The 18,441-nt window shown below is 38.6% G+C and overlaps 1 protein-coding gene across 1 annotated transcript; it reads right to left on the reverse strand.

Annotated features, from left to right (window-relative positions):
• Positions 1-2,704: 2,704 nt before the first annotated feature.
• Positions 2,705-16,983, reverse strand: cuedc2 (CUE domain containing 2). The gene is made up of 9 exons (XM_034184661.1): positions 16,863-16,983; positions 11,724-11,809; positions 11,476-11,619; positions 8,686-8,747; positions 7,913-8,046; positions 3,394-3,558; positions 3,243-3,307; positions 3,094-3,154; positions 2,705-2,974 (listed from the first exon to the last, which is right to left on the reverse strand). The coding sequence occupies exons 2-9, from the start codon at positions 11,795-11,797 to the stop codon at positions 2,828-2,830; spliced, it is 852 nt and encodes a 283-aa protein (XP_034040552.1). The 5' UTR covers positions 11,798-11,809; positions 16,863-16,983; the 3' UTR covers positions 2,705-2,827.
• Positions 16,984-18,441: the final 1,458 nt, after the last annotated feature.

An 18,441-nucleotide genomic window follows, 5' to 3' on the forward strand; every position in this document is an offset into this window, starting at 1 on the left:
TGACAAGTATCGCTAACTAATTTCTTTTTACGTATATGACTGTGTTACAGTTACTCTGGAAAACTATATTACACCAATTGGAAAAGAACAGTTTACAGTTTGCCCCACGCCAGGCCACATCATAAAAACAAAACAAACTTACAAGTTTACAGTAAGAAATATCCCATCATAATCCACTAACTATAAGCACAGTAAAATTTGAGGGAGCATATATGAATTCAGTAATAAATATTCTGCAAACATACCCTGAAATCACAAGACCTTCACAATAAAATTTAATTACATACACACTTAGCAATTTGAAAAAAAATAAATAAAAAGATGAATTTGTTTCAGTTCAACATTGAGATAAATCACTGTCATTCAGTCAAAAACTAAAGTTTACTAAATGCATTTGCTGATACTCGAGGGGAATATTCGTAATAATGTGGTGCAATATTACTCAGCCCAATTACCACTGCCATCAAAATTGTTTTCACTCATTTGTGAACCGTCTGTACCCCAAATTTTTTCCATATATCGTTATGAATTTTATTTTATTTACAGAGTATTCATATTCTGATAGTCAAGAACTGGTTCAATTTTCAAGGTCAAAGGTCAAAGTCAGGAAAAACTGGAAAAATACCTATTTTTAACATTGAATGAATTTCCAAAAAATTCACAACTCTTAAGCCTGAATTTTTTTTCATATTTGACACTGTTATGTAGGGTGGTAGCCTGTATCAAATGAAAAGTTTGATCCAGACAACAGATTTTGTGGTCATTTAAATGTAACACCCCATTTAATGTATATTTTGCATTATATCTCAATCAAAAGTGCTTCACTCGCTCTCATTGTGACAATGAGGTGCAAACTGGCACTCTCAATGAATAGACTTAAGATGATCTGCATCTAATCTGTATTGTGGATTTAGTGGATGTTTTGATTTTAATATTGAAAAGCCCTTTTGATCTATATTTTGAATTATAGCTTATGAAAAGCCACTTCTAACACGATTGACCTTGAAAAATTTTCAAAGCTAAAAATTTGTGGAATTGGAAACTAGTGTTGGTGGAGATTTGTGCTCTACGAGCACAGTGCTCAAGTTGTAGTTTTATACTTTTTAAAATGATGCTTTACTGTTGATAAATTGGGCATTTTGTGACATTTGGATGTCTGTGTGTGATGAACTGTTTAATCCTAAAATAGTGAGTAAAAAAACCCCACATTGTTTCAATACTGTCTATGCAGCATCAGGAAACAATAGGTTGAAAGCTGGATGTGACTGGTGAGAAACCCAGTTCCACAGATGTCATAATAATTAAGGTGTTTAGTGGCATTTGGAATAACGCTGTAGATGCGAGGAACTCAGTCTATAACCTGTGCACTTCCTAAAAACACATCAAGGACATGGGATGAGGTAAAAGTTAAATGATGCGGTTCACTCAGGATTGATCAGTTTTGCAGACACAACAGAGTTGCAACAATTAACTGATTATTAATCTACTTTTAAATTGTTTAGTCTTTTGATAAATGATTCAAGTTTTTCTTTTTAATCCAAATTCTCTGTCAGCTTCTTAAACATGGATACTTTTTGGTTTATTTTATTAGTTTATGGAATCTGGAAAGCAGCTTTTTCACCATTTCCTGAAATTTTAATGTCCAAACAACTCATGAATTAAACTGATTAGTTCCTCAATCAGTTATGATAATCGTTTGTTGCAGCCCTAGAAATAAATAAAACTTAAACTTAAGGTAACATGTTGCAAGCCATATCAACTATAGGAGTCACAACAAAGAGGGTTATAGTGGGAACCTACAATGTTCAAATGCTGACAATGTACATGTGTTCCCAATAAAACTATTCACCTTTAAAACTATTTTTGTAACAACAAATGTAAAAAAAACAAAAACATTTTCACATCACTGCAAATCTAGGGAGAAAAATACAAGTTGATGAAACTTTCATCATAGATTACTAAGCAGTTGTACTGTACAGAATAATATAGCACCACTCAAATGGAACTTGTTACATAAACACAACAGAATAATCTTCATGATTTCCTGTTGTAATCATTAATTTATTTAATATGCAATAACGGAAAATAAAATCAGATGAATGATGAAGTAAAAAAAAAAAAAAATCCTGTGCGTTGTCAGACCTGCTGAGATGTCAAAAAGTAGTAATCAAAATGTAAAACACAAAAACCAGATACAACATCCCTTAAGGGGTGGGTGTGTGTGGCACAAAAACAAAAAGATCTTCAAAGACATGAACAGTGACACAACTGAAGCACTGCCATTAAGTGTTTTAATCAAGGCATGTAATGTTAAAAAAAAAAAACTAATAATAAAACTAACCACTGACACACCACCAAAATATTCTTCAGCTAGAAAATATCTAAACCTCAGGGGGGGAAATCAATGTACCATATTTTCTGGAGTATAAGTCACACTGCTCCAAAAAATGCCTCGAAGAGGAAAAAAATATATATAAGTTGCACCTTTTTCTCTGTTATGAGCTCTTTAATTTGGGATTTTTGTGCATTGTTGTAGAGTATTTTTTTTATTACTGGCATTTTTTTTCTTGTATTATATCGGAGTTTATTTTGTTTAGTGCTTTGATTCTTGGGAAAGTTCTATATAAATTATCATAATTACTATTATTAATAAGTGTGAATTTTCAGTATACAAGTTGCACCAAAGTATAAGTCGCAGGGCCTCCCAAGTAAAAACAAACAAACAAACAAAACCCCCCACGACTTATACTCCGGAAAATACAGTAATAAATTAAAAACAGTGTAAACAACATTGCCAGGAGCTGCTCTGGCAGTATTGTGCTCATCATCAATGGAATCTGTATTTTCGAGCGGGCTTCAGGTTGACGTACGTATTTTTCATGTCCTCTGCCTCGTTTTTCTTCACAAGCTGGTATCGTTCTCCTTTTGTGGTTACTACCTGGTTACTGTGGTAACGAACTAGCTTCTTTGGAGCCTGTGGACAGAAAGGTGGGTTTTGGTGTAGGGTTTCGGAGGGAGCAGGGGGGAAAAAAACCCCAACAAAAACTAACCCAAACAAGCCACACTGAGTACACGTTATGAACATGGACTTACATCCTTTGGGGCGACAGGCCGATGTGTTTTATTGTCGTCTTCTCTGTCCACCAGCATGTACCTGTGACAATCAAACAACCTGATTAAACACTAATAATTACATGAGGAGTGCTCTGCTGGCTGGGTGATATTGGTGATGTCTGATTTACTTCTCCAAAATGCTCTCTTTCAGTTTTTGGTCAGCTAGTAAGGGTGCACTCTTCCCATGGTTTACCTGATGGAACAGAAGATAATCGTTACTGGCCAAAACAAACACAACATGGGGATCCACTGACTGTTCTTTCTGTGTGAGAGACTCACAAGTGGAGTGGGACTGAGCTGGACGTCACCTTCTATGATGAGGCGCACAGCTTCCTCCATGTCTCCCTTAGCGATAGACAAGGCGCTGCGAGCCTCAGACAAACTACACTTGGGAAACATCTCCAGCAGGTGCTGCTCCTGGGTCTCCCACTCAGACACTGGCTCCTGGGAGAATACACATTTACATTAGTTTTCCCTGTGCTGGTAACAGTGCTTCTCAAAAAAAAAAAAAAAATCGAGATGAGAGGGTGAGTAAGTGAGTGGCTGGATTAGTCCATCCCAGGCAGAACGTACCCCCCCACCCCCCAAAAAATAAACGCTATAATCTTGTGACTCATCAAATAAAAAACATACCATAATGAGGATTAAGTCATCAGATGGTGATTAACCTCATCAATCATAAATGCAGCTTTGTTGTGCCAATGTACCGTGTATCCAGAAGTATTCACAGCGCTGCAGTTTTTCCCACATTTTTTATGTTACAGCCTTATTCCAAAATGGATGAAATAAATTTTTTCCCTCAAACTTCTACACACAATACCACAAAATGACGATGTGAAGTTTTATTTTTTTTTTTTTAGATTGTTGCAAATTTATTAAAAAACAAAAAACTAAGAAATTACATGTACATAAAAGCCCGGTCACGACACTTAACGAAGGGCAACAAAGCCAAAACGAAAAAAGAAATCTGGACTTTCATTGGCATCGTTTAAACTTCGCACAGCTTTGTTCCTGCAGCTGGCGCTTCGTCAGGATTTTTAAACTTGAAAAATATGAACGAATGCCCCTGAGAACCTCAATTTGTCCGTATTTTGTTTTGCTGTCGTTTTCGACAGTTTCTTATTGTTTGCTTAGTTTTTGTAATGTTAGCGTTTAGTTTGACTTTGTTCAACCTGCTGAATGTTTTCATACAGTACAGAAGCCAGTTTGTAAGCACTCCTGCTGCCGCTGCGTTCATGTACCGCCGGAAACTACAGTGCAAACTCAGCCTGTTTGCTTAGATTTTGTTTTTTATCTGGGTGGGGGTCTGCTTCACTAGGCTCAGGCACCTTATATAGGCTAGAATTAATCTTTTGTGTGGATACAATGAATTATTTTACCAAAAATAAAATGAAAACCAAGCTAGTGCTAGAAGCAACTGCTGAATTTGAAACAACAAAAAAGTCGCATAAGTTCCAACGGTACTTGAATGCAGCTTCAGCAGCAGCCATCGCCTCCTGTGTGTGGTTATGATTTTTTTTTTTAATTAAATATAACATTGAGTGTAGGAATGAGAATCCAACCCTTCTGTATATGTGGCAACAGGTAGATGATTCAGAAGATTATATAAGAACTGTTCTAGAAGGCAGAATTCACGTTGTGGATCAGTGCCAGCTGGTGGAAATAACGGCACATGGGGAGTCAATGCGCAGCGTTCACATGGACTGATCAATTTACTGCTCTGATATATTCAATCATCTTTACACTTATATTTATTCCCCCCTTTCATAATTTTCTGTTTAAATCAATATATATGGCTTAGTAACATTCATTCATTCATCTTCTACCGCTTAGTCCAATTAAGGGTCGCGGGGGGCTTAGTAACATAATACAGTGAAATAGCAGCCACCACAGCACACCAGTGTTTTTTTTTTTTTTTAATTGGAGCACGCAGTGTGCCGTCAGTCTGAACCAGATAGTGAGGATTCTCATGAGGAGATGATCCCTCTTTTGTTCTGGACGAGGAACTACAGCAGGTGGATCCACTGACGTGTGCACAAATTTCCACAGTGGGTCACATCGCATGCTTCTATTTGCAGTTTCCCCAGGACTCAGGCACTATGAGCTCTGTCCCAGTGCTGTGGAACGCAGATATGCAGACATACACTGCTCTAGCAGTGGCTCCAACCACTTGGCTTAAAGCGTGGAGATCAACATTAGCTTAGTTTTTGTTTTGTTTCTTTTTTGTTCCTTTTGCGCTCTTGATTCGCAGGCTATTTGGTGATAAAACTCGTTTGTCGACCTTTTCTCAACGAATTGCGACTTTTTTACTTTTTTCCCTTCGTTCAGAAATCGTTGTGTGCCGTGTGACCGGGCCATAAGCATTCACAGCCTTTGCCATGAGGCTCAGAATTGAGCTCAGGTGCATCCTGTTTCCACTGATCATCCTTGAGATGTTTCTATAGCTTAACTGCAGTCCACCTGTGGTAAATTATGTTTATTGGACATGAGGCACACACCTGTCGACATATAGAGTCCCACAGTATCTCAGAGCACAAACCAAGCATGAAGTCAAAAGAATTGTCTGTAGACCTCCAAGACAGGACTGTCTCAAGGCACAAAACTGGGGAAGGGAACAGAGACATTTCTGCTTTGAAGGTCCCAATGAGTAAAGTGGCCTTCATCATCTATAAATAGAAGTTCAGATCCACCAGGACTCTTAGTAGAGCTGGCCATTCGTCTAAACGGAGCAATCGGGGGAGAAGGGTCTTAGTTAAGGAGGTGACTAAGAACCCGATGGTCATTCTGTCAGAGCTCCAGTATTCCTCTGTGGAGAGAGGAGACTCTTCCAGAAGGACAACCATCTCTGCAGATATCCACCAGTCAGGCATGTATGGTAGAGTGGCCAGACAGAAGCCCCTCATTTGTAAAAGGCACATGGCAGCCTGCCTGGAGTTTACCAAAAGGCACCTGAAGGACTCTCAGACAATGACAAAAAAAAATTCTCTGGTCTGATGAGACAAAAACTGAACTTTTTGGTGTGAATGCCAGGTGTCATGTTTGGTGGAAATCAAGCACCATCCTTGCAGTGAAGCATGGTGGTGGCAGCATCATGCTGTAGGGATGTTTTTCAGTGGCAGCAACTGGGAGACTTGTCAGGATTGAGGGAAAGATGAATGCAGCAATGTACAGAGACATCCTGGATGAATACCTGCTCCAGAGCACTCATGACCTCAGACTTTGGCAACAGCTCATCTTTCAGCATAATAATGATCTTAAACACACAGCCAAGATATCAAAGGAGTGGCTTCAGGACAACTCTGTGAATGTTCTTGAGTGACCCAACCAGAGCCCAGACCGAATGAACATCTCTGGAGAGATCTAAAAATGGCTGTGCACTGATGCTCCCCATCCAACCTGATGGAGCTTGAGAGGTGCTGCAAAGAGGAATGGGCAAAACTGCCCAAAGATAGGTGCACCAAGCTCGTGGCATCATATTCAAGAAGACTTGAAGCTGTAATTGCTGCCAAAGATGCATCAACAACGTATTGAGCAAAGGGTGTGAATACTTATGTACATGTGATTTCTTAGCTTTTCATTTTTAATAAAAAAAAAAAAGTCAGTCCCTTTAGGTGCTCCCTTGGTTTTTTTTTTTCACTTTAATAAATTTGCAAACATTTAAAAAATAAAACAAACCTTTTATCATGTTGTCATTATGGTGTGATGTGAGTAGAATTTTGAGAGGAAAAAATAAATTAATTCCCTTTTGGCATAATGCTGTAACAACAAAATGTGTAAAAACTGAAGTGCTGTGAATACTTTCTGGATACACTGTAATAGCGCATAGACACGTCTAACATCTACTGGATTTGGCGCCTGCCTACATGCAAGTGCCAGCAAAAAGTTAGCAACTGTAGAGAGAAATATGATACCCACTCTGTGTCCAAATATGCTACAAAATATACAACAGAATGGGAAAACAAACCAGAATTAAAGAATTGATAGAACATGTGGGTAAGGATGATGACAAAAGTTTTAGTCTGTACTATAAGTTAGCGACTGTAAATGTTGTAAAACCTTTGCAATACCCATGATTTAGGTTTTTTTTTCTAGAATCCATCTCACAAATATGGCATGAAATAAAAAACAGAATGGAAATGTAAAACTGGAATGAAAAAGTGACTGAACATGTAGCTAGAGATGACAACAAAACTTTTCATCTACTGTAAGTTAGTGATGGTAAACCAAAAACCTTTAGAGTAAGTGTGTTTTGGAATATTATTCTGGAATCTGTATCACAAATATGGGATGAAATATACAACAGAATGGGAAAGTAAAATTGGAATTAAAACATTTATTAAATATGGCTGGGGATGGTATCAAACTTTTCATTTGTACTGCAAATTAGTAACAGCAAATTAAAAACACTGTTTTTGCAATGTTTTTGAAACTTTTTCGTTCACTCACGTCAAATCTGTCTGCAGTCAGGTTTTACACATTTACCAACATCACAAGAGTTAATCCAAGGAACTGCCTTGAAATACAACACTGAAAAATGTTTAATTTAATTTAAAACATCCTGCTTTGCCTAAATATTTGTGTGTTTTATTATGGTGAACCTCAGAATGTTTAAACTTGACACTCATGATCATGAAATTTACAATGTTATGTCAGCTGGTAAAACTTTCTTCTTTTTCACATGTACAAGAGTTGTATAAACAACACTTTGGGTGTGCCAGTTTGGTGGAAATTGCTTGTTAAAGAAATATAAATAACAGAGTTTGACAAAAATAATTAAGTAAAATAAAAATCAATTAACCTTAGCTGTGGCGCCCTCTGCTGGCGTCGTAAGGCACTGCATCTCTCTCCCTGGTGGCGAGCCACTGGGCAAATTGCTGAGTTTCAAAGAAAGGTCATCTGGTCTTGACTTCAGCATTCCGTTTTCCTTGTCAGCTAAAAAGGAAAAAGTAAATAAAATAACTTCAAAATGCTGTAGAATTAATGTTATGATTGAAGACGGCCATCTAACCTGACAAAAATTACAAATAGTCAATTATATTTGATAGATGAAAATAAAAATAAAATCTCAAACACAGAGCCCTATACTATTAATTATTCTATACATAGCATTAACATACTTCTGCTGAATTAGAAAATGCGTTGCACACTACTCATCTGACCACAGTATTGATACGACCTTCACCTGCGTGTGCTTTATTTATTTGTGTAACATTGTGCAGTCTTAAATGTATACTGTGTGTTTGGGTACATTCAGTGCTTTTTTAAACTGCATTTTCTACAAAATAAAGACACATCAACCTAAAGACTGACAAAACTGCCACAGAACCCAACGACAAGGCAGGATTGATGGTCTTTTGGTTTTGAGGCACCATCTGTTTTTTTTTTCCTCTTTTCCATTAAAAATCTCATCAACTACATTATGTGATTCCTGTAGTTTCACTTAGCTAACTGGGCTTTTTATAGTCTTACTTGGTTTGGATCCGTCATAACTGTTACTGCCCCATGCAACCGACCCCCATGTTTTTGAACCACTCGACTAAAATATGACCAAAAGTACGACTTTAGCATTACCTGTGGTCCGAGCTGTGGCTAGTTTTGAAGCCAGGCTGAACATCATTTCACAGACTTTGACGCTGTAAAATGAGACACAGTAGAGAGACAGTGTGACAAAGTTGTGTGGTTCACTCAGCCACTTAAGCCTTCATGGGCCAGGTTTGCCGATATGAAAACCTTAGGCAAAAGTACAGTGGCACACAGTGTTATATGGTGTGACACATTTTTCAGTAATGATGTGCTTAATCACTTTCTCTGCTGCAGCATAGCTACAGTTTGTAACTCTCATGTAAACCAACATTTTTATTTAATATTACATTGTGGACTCACAGACCTCACAATTGAAGCTTGTCAGGATAAATTCAAACTATCACAGAGTAGCTTGCCACTTTTTTGGGAGTATTCATCTGCTGTACAATGAACAGTAATAATTTTTCCACTGAGTGGTAAGAGGAGTCATTCATGATTCCAAAGTGTAATGCATTTTGTTAAGACGCGTTTTTCTTAAAACACTTGCTGACTCTACTGTGTTTTGTTTTTAAATCTAACCATAGCAAGTTTATTGTTTTTCCAAATGCCTGCACCCATTTTAGCTTGGGGCCACCCCAGGAGATCCTGCATGCATCCAAATGCTGATATGGCACTAGAGGTCTACACCAGATCAGGGTATTATCAGAGTACCGATACCGGCAATTCATTCCTAAGACAGTGCTGGATGTTGCGTGCCCTAAGTTCGCAATGCAACAAACAAGAGCAGCACATCTGCTCTAATTTAGGGCTCAAAGTCTGTGCACGTCATCTGGCTGTGTTAGCACAGAGCCAACAGCAGCTAAACACAAAACAGCAGCACACCAATGCTAAGTTTTAAAAAAAAATGTATACTTTGCTTCCGAGTACGGCACAAGATAAAAACACAAATAAAACCTTCGTACCTGTCAATCAGGAAGTGCTTTCCACATAAATACACAATTCTCCATTCTTCCTGTTCACAAACTTTGTAAACCAGTGTCTCATCCAGGCAGAAAGATCACGGAACATTTCCCCACAACACCCTTACAGTAAAGGTCCACATCTGAAGTCATTTTTTTATACTACTTGTAATAATAACAATGATAATAATAAAATATTTTTAAAAAAACAAAAATGTTTAATCATTATAACTCTGTGCCTATGTTTTACTGCAGTTCTGCACGAAGTGGAATTGATGAGCCATATAAAATATGTTTCCTTAATTTAGCTTTTCTGCATAACTAAAATGTCTACATTAGGGCATAACTGGGTCTGTTTTGGGTTCTAGCTTTAAAATTAGGTCAGTTAGGGTTAGGGAAGCCATAAATCTGAAAATTATTAAGGCCCAGTTTTAGTAATCCTATCATAGAAATCTAGATTCTGATGTCAATCTGGGGTTAGGTAAAGGCAAAGCGTCAATGGGCTCAGGCACCTTACATAGGCCAGAATGAATCTTTTGTGTGGATATAATTAATTATTTTGCCACAAGCAACTGTTGAATTTGAAACAACAAAAAAGTTGTGTAATTTCCGACGGTACTGGAATGCAGCATCAGCGGCAGCAGGAGCTGCTGCGTGCGCTTATAATTTTGTATTAAATATAACAATATGACTGTAGGAATGACAATCCATACCTTCTATACATGTGGCAACGGGTAGATGAATCAAAATGATTATATAAAGAGCTGTTCTGGAAGGAAGAATTCACGTTGTGGATCAGTGATCAGCTGGTGGAATAATGCACATGTGAGTCAATGCGCGCGTTCACACGCACTGATTAATTTACTGCTCTGATATATTCAATCATCTTTACACTTATATTTATTCTCCCTTTTGACAGTTTTCTGTTATAAATCAATATATATGGCTTAGAACATAATGCAGTGATACAGCAGTGACCACAGCACACTTTTTTTTTTTTAATTGGAGGAAGACGGAGCGCGCAGCGTGTCGACAGACAGTGAGGATTTTGATAATGATGGAGATGATCCCTCTTTTGTTCTGGACGAGGAACCAGAGCAGGTGGTCCACTGACATGCGCACAGATCTCCACAGATTCTGTCTGCAGTTTCTCCAGGACTCAGACGCTATGAGCTCCATCCCAGCGCCGAGTCCTGGAACTCAGAGATGCAGACACACACTGCTCCAGCTGTGGCTCCAGGCGCATTTCGTTAAAGCGTCGAGATCGTGAGCTTCGGTTTTGTTAAGTTCCTCTTTTGTCCATTTTGCGCTCTTGCTTCGCAGACTGTTCGGTGATAAAGCTCTTTCGTCCACCTTTTCTCAACGCATTGTGACATTTTTTACTTTTTCCCTTCATTAAGGAATCGTCATGTGCTGTGTGACTGAGCCATTACCTTGTCAATTACCTGTATTATCTAGCTTTTTCAACAGGCCATTTATTTCATTAATATATCAGGTCACTACCTATTTCTTGATGCTGTTTACTTCTTAATAAAGTTGCTCTGAAGTGAGCAAAGCGGTGTGGGATTTTCCTGCACTTTCAGTCACTCTTCAGAAACACACCCCAAATCGGGTGGCTTTCCTTCTCTAAGATGCAATCATCTCAGTGTGTGTGTTTCCCACAGCCTTTCAATCATGATGCACGGGTTGTAGATAAGCACAGCTTACTGACCAATCTGTGACGTATGATGCCAGACCTGTTTGTAGACATCATTACATCAAAGAGGAAATCTTTATAGCTTTGTATCCGTGGCATTTTCAAACTGTGGTATACCATGACACTAGTAACTGGCCCATGCCTACATGGAACAGAATCAGCAAACATTACAAGTCCATTTACCTGTCAATTTCAGCAAAACCAGGTATATAAGCTTCTAGCATTTCAGCAAAGACTTCCACATCAAAGTTCTCCTCAACACTCTGGTGAGAGCCAAGATCCTCCAGGACTCCAGTGATGTATGACAGAAGGACATCATCCAAGGTGCTGCAGAACACAGACAGAAATATGTTAGTGCAACACTCACAAAGATCAATCTTGATTGAAAAGGATCAGGTATGTATGATAGTATACAGTCCCCGCTGCAGTACCTGAGATCTGCATCAGGAATGAATGTCTGAATAAACTCATGCAGGGCACCATGGATGATTTTGTGGAGGTCCATTGTGTTCTCCTGCTCTGTAGTACAAGGAAATATATAGATAAACTGCTATAGATAGGGTACAGCAGATAGTACAAATAATGACAGTGAGTAGTAGTGACTGGTAATCTCATATTTACTCTGCAGTCAATCTCCTCTAGTTATGGCTAGTAAGTAACACTGTGACAATCCCCATGGCACTTGGTTTTTCTACTTGGCAGGAATGTTTCTATTTCCATTAAGTTGTGACTACCGCCAATAAATCAAATCAAATCAATTTTATTTATATAGCGCCAAATCACAACAAACAGTTGCCCCAAGGCGCTTTATATTGTAAGGCAAAGCCATACAATAATTACGGAAAAACCCCAACGGTCAAAACGACCCCGTGTGAGCAAGCACTTGGCAACAGTGGGAAGGAAAAACTCCCTTTTAACAGGAAGAAACCTCCAGCAGAACCAGGCTCAGGGAGGGGCAGTCTTCTGCTGGGACTGGTTGGGGCTGAGGGAGAGAACCGGGAAAAAGACATGCTGTGGAGGGGAGCAGAGATCAATCACTAATGATTAAATGCAGAGTGGTGCATACAGAGCAAAAAGAGAAAGAAACACTCAATGCATTATGGGAACCCCCCAGCAGTCTAAGTCTATAGCAGCATAACTAAGGGATGGTTCAGGGTCACCCGATCCAGCCCTAACTATAAGCTTTAGCAAAAAGGAAAGTTTTAAGCCTAATCTTAAAAGTAGAGAGGGTGTCTGTCTCCCTGATCCGAATTGGGAGCTGGTTCCACAGGAGAGGAGCCTGAAAGCTGAAGGCTCTGCCTCCCATTCTACTCTTACAAACCCTAGGAACTACAAGTAAGCCTGCAGTCTGAGAGCGAAGCGCTCTATTGTGGTGATATGGTACTATGAGGTCCCTAAGATAAGAAGGGACCTGACTATTCAAAACCTTATAAGTAAGAAGAAGAATTTTAAATTCTATTATAGAATTAACAGGAAGCCAATGAAGAGAGGCCAATATGGGTGAGATATGCTCTCTCCTCCTAGTCCCCGTCAGTACTCTAGCTGCAGCATTTTGAATTAACTGAAGGCTTTTCAGGGAACTTTTAGGACAACCTGATAATAATGAATTACAATAGTCCAGCCTAGAGGAAATAAATGCATGAATTAGTTTTTCAGCATCACTCTGAGACAAGACCTTTCTAATTTTAGAGATATTGCGTAAATGCAAAAAAGCAGTCTTACATATTTGTTTAATATGCGCTTTGAATGACATATCCTGATCAAAAATGACTCCAAGATTTCTCACAGTATTACTAGAGGTCAGGGTAATGCCATCCAGAGTAAGGATCTGGTTAGACACCATGTTTCTAAGATTTGTAGGGCCAAGTACAATAACTTCAGTTTTATCTGAGTTTAAAAGCAGGAAATTAGAGGTCATCCATGTCCTTATGTCTGTAAGACAATCCTGCAGTTTAGCTAATTGGTGTGTGTCCTCTGGCTTCATGGATAGATAAAGCTGGGTATCATCTGCGTAACAATGAAAATTTAAGCAATGCCGTCTAATAATACTGCCTAAGGGAAGCATGTATAAAGTGAATAAAATTGGTCCTAGCACAGAACCTTGTGGAACTCCATAATTAACCTTAGTCTGTGAAGAAGATTCCCCATTTACATGAACAAATTGTAATCTATTAGATAAATATGATTCAAACCACCGCAGCGCAGTGCCTTTAATACCTATGGCATGCTCTAATCTCTGTAATAAAATTTTATGGTCAACAGTATCAAAAGCAGCACTGAGGTCTAACAGAACAAGCACAGAGATGAGTCCACTGTCTGAGGCCATAAGAAGATCATTTGTAACCTTCACTAATGCTGTTTCTGTACTATGATGAATTCTAAAACCTGACTGAAACTCTTCAAATAGACCATTCCTCTGCAGATGATCAGTTAGCTGTTTAACAACTACCCTTTCAAGAATTTTTGAGAGAAAAGGAAGGTTGGAGATTGGCCTATAATTAGCTAAGATAGCTGGGTCAAGTGATGGCTTTTTAAGTAATGGTTTAATTACTGCCACCTTAAAAGCCTGTGGTACATAGCCAACTAATAAAGATAGATTGATCATATTTAAGATCGAAGCATTAAATAATGGTAGGGCTTCCTTGAGCAGCCTGGAAGGAATGGGGTCTAATAGACATGTTGATGGTTTGGATGAAGTAACTAATGAAAATAACTCAGACAGAACAATCTGAGAGAAAGAGTCTAACCAAATACCGGCATCACTGAAAGCAGCCAAAGATAACGATACGTCTTTGGGATGGTTATGAGTAATTTTTTCTCTAATAGTTAAAATTTTATTAGCAAAGAAAGTCATGAAGTCATTACTAGTTAAAGTTAAAGGAATACTCGGCTCAATAGAGCTCTGACTCTTTGTCAGCCTGGCTACAGTGCTGAAAAGAAACCTGGGGTTGTTCTTATTTTCTTCAATTAGTGATGAGTAGTAAGATGTCCTAGCTTTACGGAGGGCTTTTTTATAGAGCAACAGACTCTTTTTCCAGGCTAAGTGAAGATCTTCTAAATTAGTGAGATGCCATTTCCTCTCCAACATACAGGTTATCTGCTTTAAGCTGCCAGTTTGTGAGTTATACCACGGAGTCAGGCACTTCTGATTTAAAGCTCTCTTTTTCAGAGGAGCTACAGCATCCAAAGTTGTCTTCAATGAGGATGTAAAACTATTGACGAGATACTCTATCTCACTTACAGAGTTTAGGTAGCTACTCTGCACTGTGTTGGTATATGGCATTAGGGAACATAAAGAAGGAAACATATCCTTAAACCTAGTTACAGCGCTTTCTGAAAGACTTCTAGTGTAATGAAACTTATTCCCCACTGCTGGGTAGTCCATCAGAGTAAATGTAAATGTTATTAAGAAATGATCAGACAGAAGGGAGTTTTCAGGGAATACTGTTAAGTCTTCAATTTCCATACCATAAGTCAGAACAAGATCTAAGATATGATTAAAGTGGTGGGTGGACTCATTTACATTTTGAGCAAAGCCAATTGAGTCTAATAATAGATTAAATGCAGTGTTGAGGCTGTCATTCTCAGCATCTGTGTGGATGTTAAAATCGCCCACTATAATTATCTTATCTGAGCTAAGCACTAAGTCAGACAAAAGTTCTGAAAATTCACAGAGAAACTCACAGTAACGACCAGGAGGACGATAGATAACAACAAATAAAACTGGTTTTTGGGACTTCCAATTTGGATGGACAAGACTAAGAGTCAAGCTTTCAAATGAATTAAAGCTCTGTCTGGGTTTTTGATTAATTAATAAGCTGGAATGGAAGATTGCTGCTAATCCTCCGCCTCGGCCCGTGCTACGAGCGTTCTGGCAGTTAGCATAACATTAGCTTTCTAGTTTGGGGGCGGGAAAACACACATACACCACCACCCAAAACAGCAAACAACATTTTTTTTTTCCTTCATGCAAAAAAATAAATAAATAAAGTAAAAAGTGTTGCAGCAACCCGTTATCCAAGAATGGGCTACAGCGCTGGCTTTTACAGAACTGCTTCTACCACCTCTTCAGGGTTGTTGTATCCTGATTGTGAATGATCAAGCAAGCTGTAAACTTTTATTATTTCCTGTACGACAGTCAAGACCATCCTTGACCACCAACACCTCCAGGGAAACTAACAATGTACCTGTTTTGATGGTGGGAGGAAAATAGAGTGTCGGGAGGAAAACTATGTAGATGTAGGGAGAACGTGCAAAATCCACAGAAAGGGGAATTGATAGCACACACACACACACACACACACACACACACACACACACACACACACACACACACACACACACACACACACACACACACACACACACACACACACACACACACACACAAACTTCTTGCTGTGAACCAGGAGTGATAAATCACTCGAGCTACAATGATTAATTGATGATTAATCAATGTTTAAATTAATCAGCAACTATTTTGATAATCGATGAATTGTTTGGAGTTTTTTTCAATACAAATTTATTGATTTCATCTTATAAATGTGAATATTTTCTGCTTCATTTTACTATCTGCTTTGCTCTTCTCTGGCAGTAAACCTGAAATTTTTGGGCTGTGAACAAAACAGTTGTGGGCATCATTATGGGCCCTGGATAACATTAACACTGTTCACTAGTTTTTCACATTTTATGGACCTAACAAATAACGGACTAATTGCTAAAATAAATCATTAGTTGCAGCCCTACTAATCCCTGTACCACTGCACCCATGAAATCAATATTTCATGTTGCGCAACAAAAATGACGACAAAGTGTAAGGCAATATGACAACTTTCACAGAGCACCAAATCACAACATAAAGTCACTCGAGGCACTTCACAAGAGGTAAGGCATAACCCCAAGGACTTTTGCTTGAGGTTTAATACGTGCAGTGTCTGTTGCAGTTGCAATTGAGGAGACAGACCAAGGATAATTCTTCATTTGCTTGCTGATGAAGTTCAAGGAATCTGCAGCATTGGTGCTGTACTCCAGGTGAGTGGAAATGGTTTTCTCCTGGCACTGCAAATAATCACGTTTCAATCTGGGAGACTACTATCATCTATATGGACTGGAAGAAAGCATTTATCATCACACTCTGGAAAACCAAAGGGAATCCCATGAACTCCTGTGTTAAAGTAGCATGCGCAAACAAACCAAATATCTGCACCCACAGCATTTTTATTTAAATCTAACTTTACTTTTATTCACTGTCCAGACCCGCAGACTTGATGCAGAATCATTTCATACACAAGCCTGCCACAGCAGTTCAATGCTAACTAACATCACCTTGCAATTACCAAACGTTATTACCTCCACGTACTCTAAATATCGCCTGGTAACGACTATTAAACAATAAGCACACGGTGGTCATTTTATCTTGTGACGCTGTGTTAACAAACGGTCTCTTATGAGAATTAGCTGACTAGCATGTGCTAGCATTTGGCACCGACGCTAGCTAAATGTTGCTCGGTTAACTTTAACGAAGTCACCAGTAATTTATGTCGGACCAACTCTTAATAGGGTGAACTTACCGAGACAGAATTTTATAGCGACATTAAACTTACTGTTCCTCCAAAGGGAGGAAAGAAAATAAAAGTGAGGTGCAGCGCGGTGACGGACTGCTGCAAGATTCAAAACATTGTGACGTCATATCCTCTCATTCAAAATACACACACACACTCTCTCTCTCTCTCTCTCTCTCTCTCTCTCTCTCTCTCTCTCTCTCTCTCTCTCTCTCTCTCTCTCTCTCTCTCTCCGTTAGTGCAGCAAATAAAAAAATCTTACAAATGGTGAAAGAATCACTAAATTCGGAACAAATACTCCTTAAACATTACTCTTGAAAAAAATCGATTGGCCACTTGAATACTCAATAGACAGCCAGGTAGGGGTCAACTGAAGAATTAAACAGGGGTCAAAATTTTAAAATGCTTCAATCATATTGTAAACTGTACCACATTATTTGTTTGATCATAGATATTCCAAAAAGATATACAGGAAGAATGGTGACAAAGGTCAATTTCAGTTTGTACTGGGGTCAAAAGTTAACGGTGCTCCAGTTTTGGTCAAAGGTGGTGCAAATTATTGGTTGAACTAATAGGATTAATACATGTTTTGACTGTTTTGAATGCTTGGTCTGCAAAGTAAAGGTCAAACAATGTCAACGTCCATTGGATTCTATGGCCTGTGACCAGTGATGCCGGTAACGCGTTACTCTAATCTGACCACTTTTTTCAGTAACGAGTAATCTAACGCGTTAATCTTTCCAAATCAGTAATCAGATTAAAGTTACTTCACCAAGTCACTGTGCGTTACTATTATTTTTGCATTGTGGGTTGATAGCAGCGTTAAACTTGGTCTGTGGGCAGGAGGTCTGGGTTCGACTGAACTGCCCACTTTAAGCAAGCTGTGAGCTTTTCATCCGCGGTTTTCTGCAGCAGCTACGACTCGTCTTCACCTCTTAAAGTGTGGTGACAACAGCACACCTGCACTGAGCTTTACAAAGACATTTTTATGCTTTTTTTCTCCTTTATTTAGAATTCTGAGATGAGCCGCTCAGTATCTGCTCGTTAAAAACAGCTGATCCTCCGCGACGCGTCAACAACTAACACTATTTTCCACTCAAATGCACCTAAACTCTCTTTCTGAGAACCACATGATGTGAAAAAGCAATAAAACTTTCTTACCTGTAAATCTGGTCATGTTTTCTGCATAAATAAATGTTATCCATTCATTGTGCTCAAACGCCAAAGCAGGGGCGAATCCAGATGGAATGGGGGCGTGGGGCAGGGATGTGCCCCCCCCACAACACCCCTAGATTAAAGGTCCAGTTTTGAAGCCTTTTTTTATTACAACTGCTAATACTACTTATAATAATAATAATTTCGACAAGTAAAATGTTTAGAGAGAATTTAAATGTTAGAAAAATGTTAGAAAGAATTTAATCGTTACATTTATAAACAATGTAGGTTAAAAATTGCAAGTTTTACTGTTACAGTGCTGTCAACAGTTAAATATAAGGTCAAGAAAGAGGTCTTTATTTTACTTTTTATAAAACAAGTATTTATTTTCATTGAAGTCAAGAAAAGGTGACTATAAAGTGAGTTTTGGCAA

The sequence above is a fragment of the Thalassophryne amazonica genome, chromosome 13 (genome assembly GCF_902500255.1).
Source record: "Thalassophryne amazonica chromosome 13, fThaAma1.1, whole genome shotgun sequence".
Classification (NCBI taxonomy): Eukaryota; Metazoa; Chordata; class Actinopteri; order Batrachoidiformes; family Batrachoididae; genus Thalassophryne; species Thalassophryne amazonica.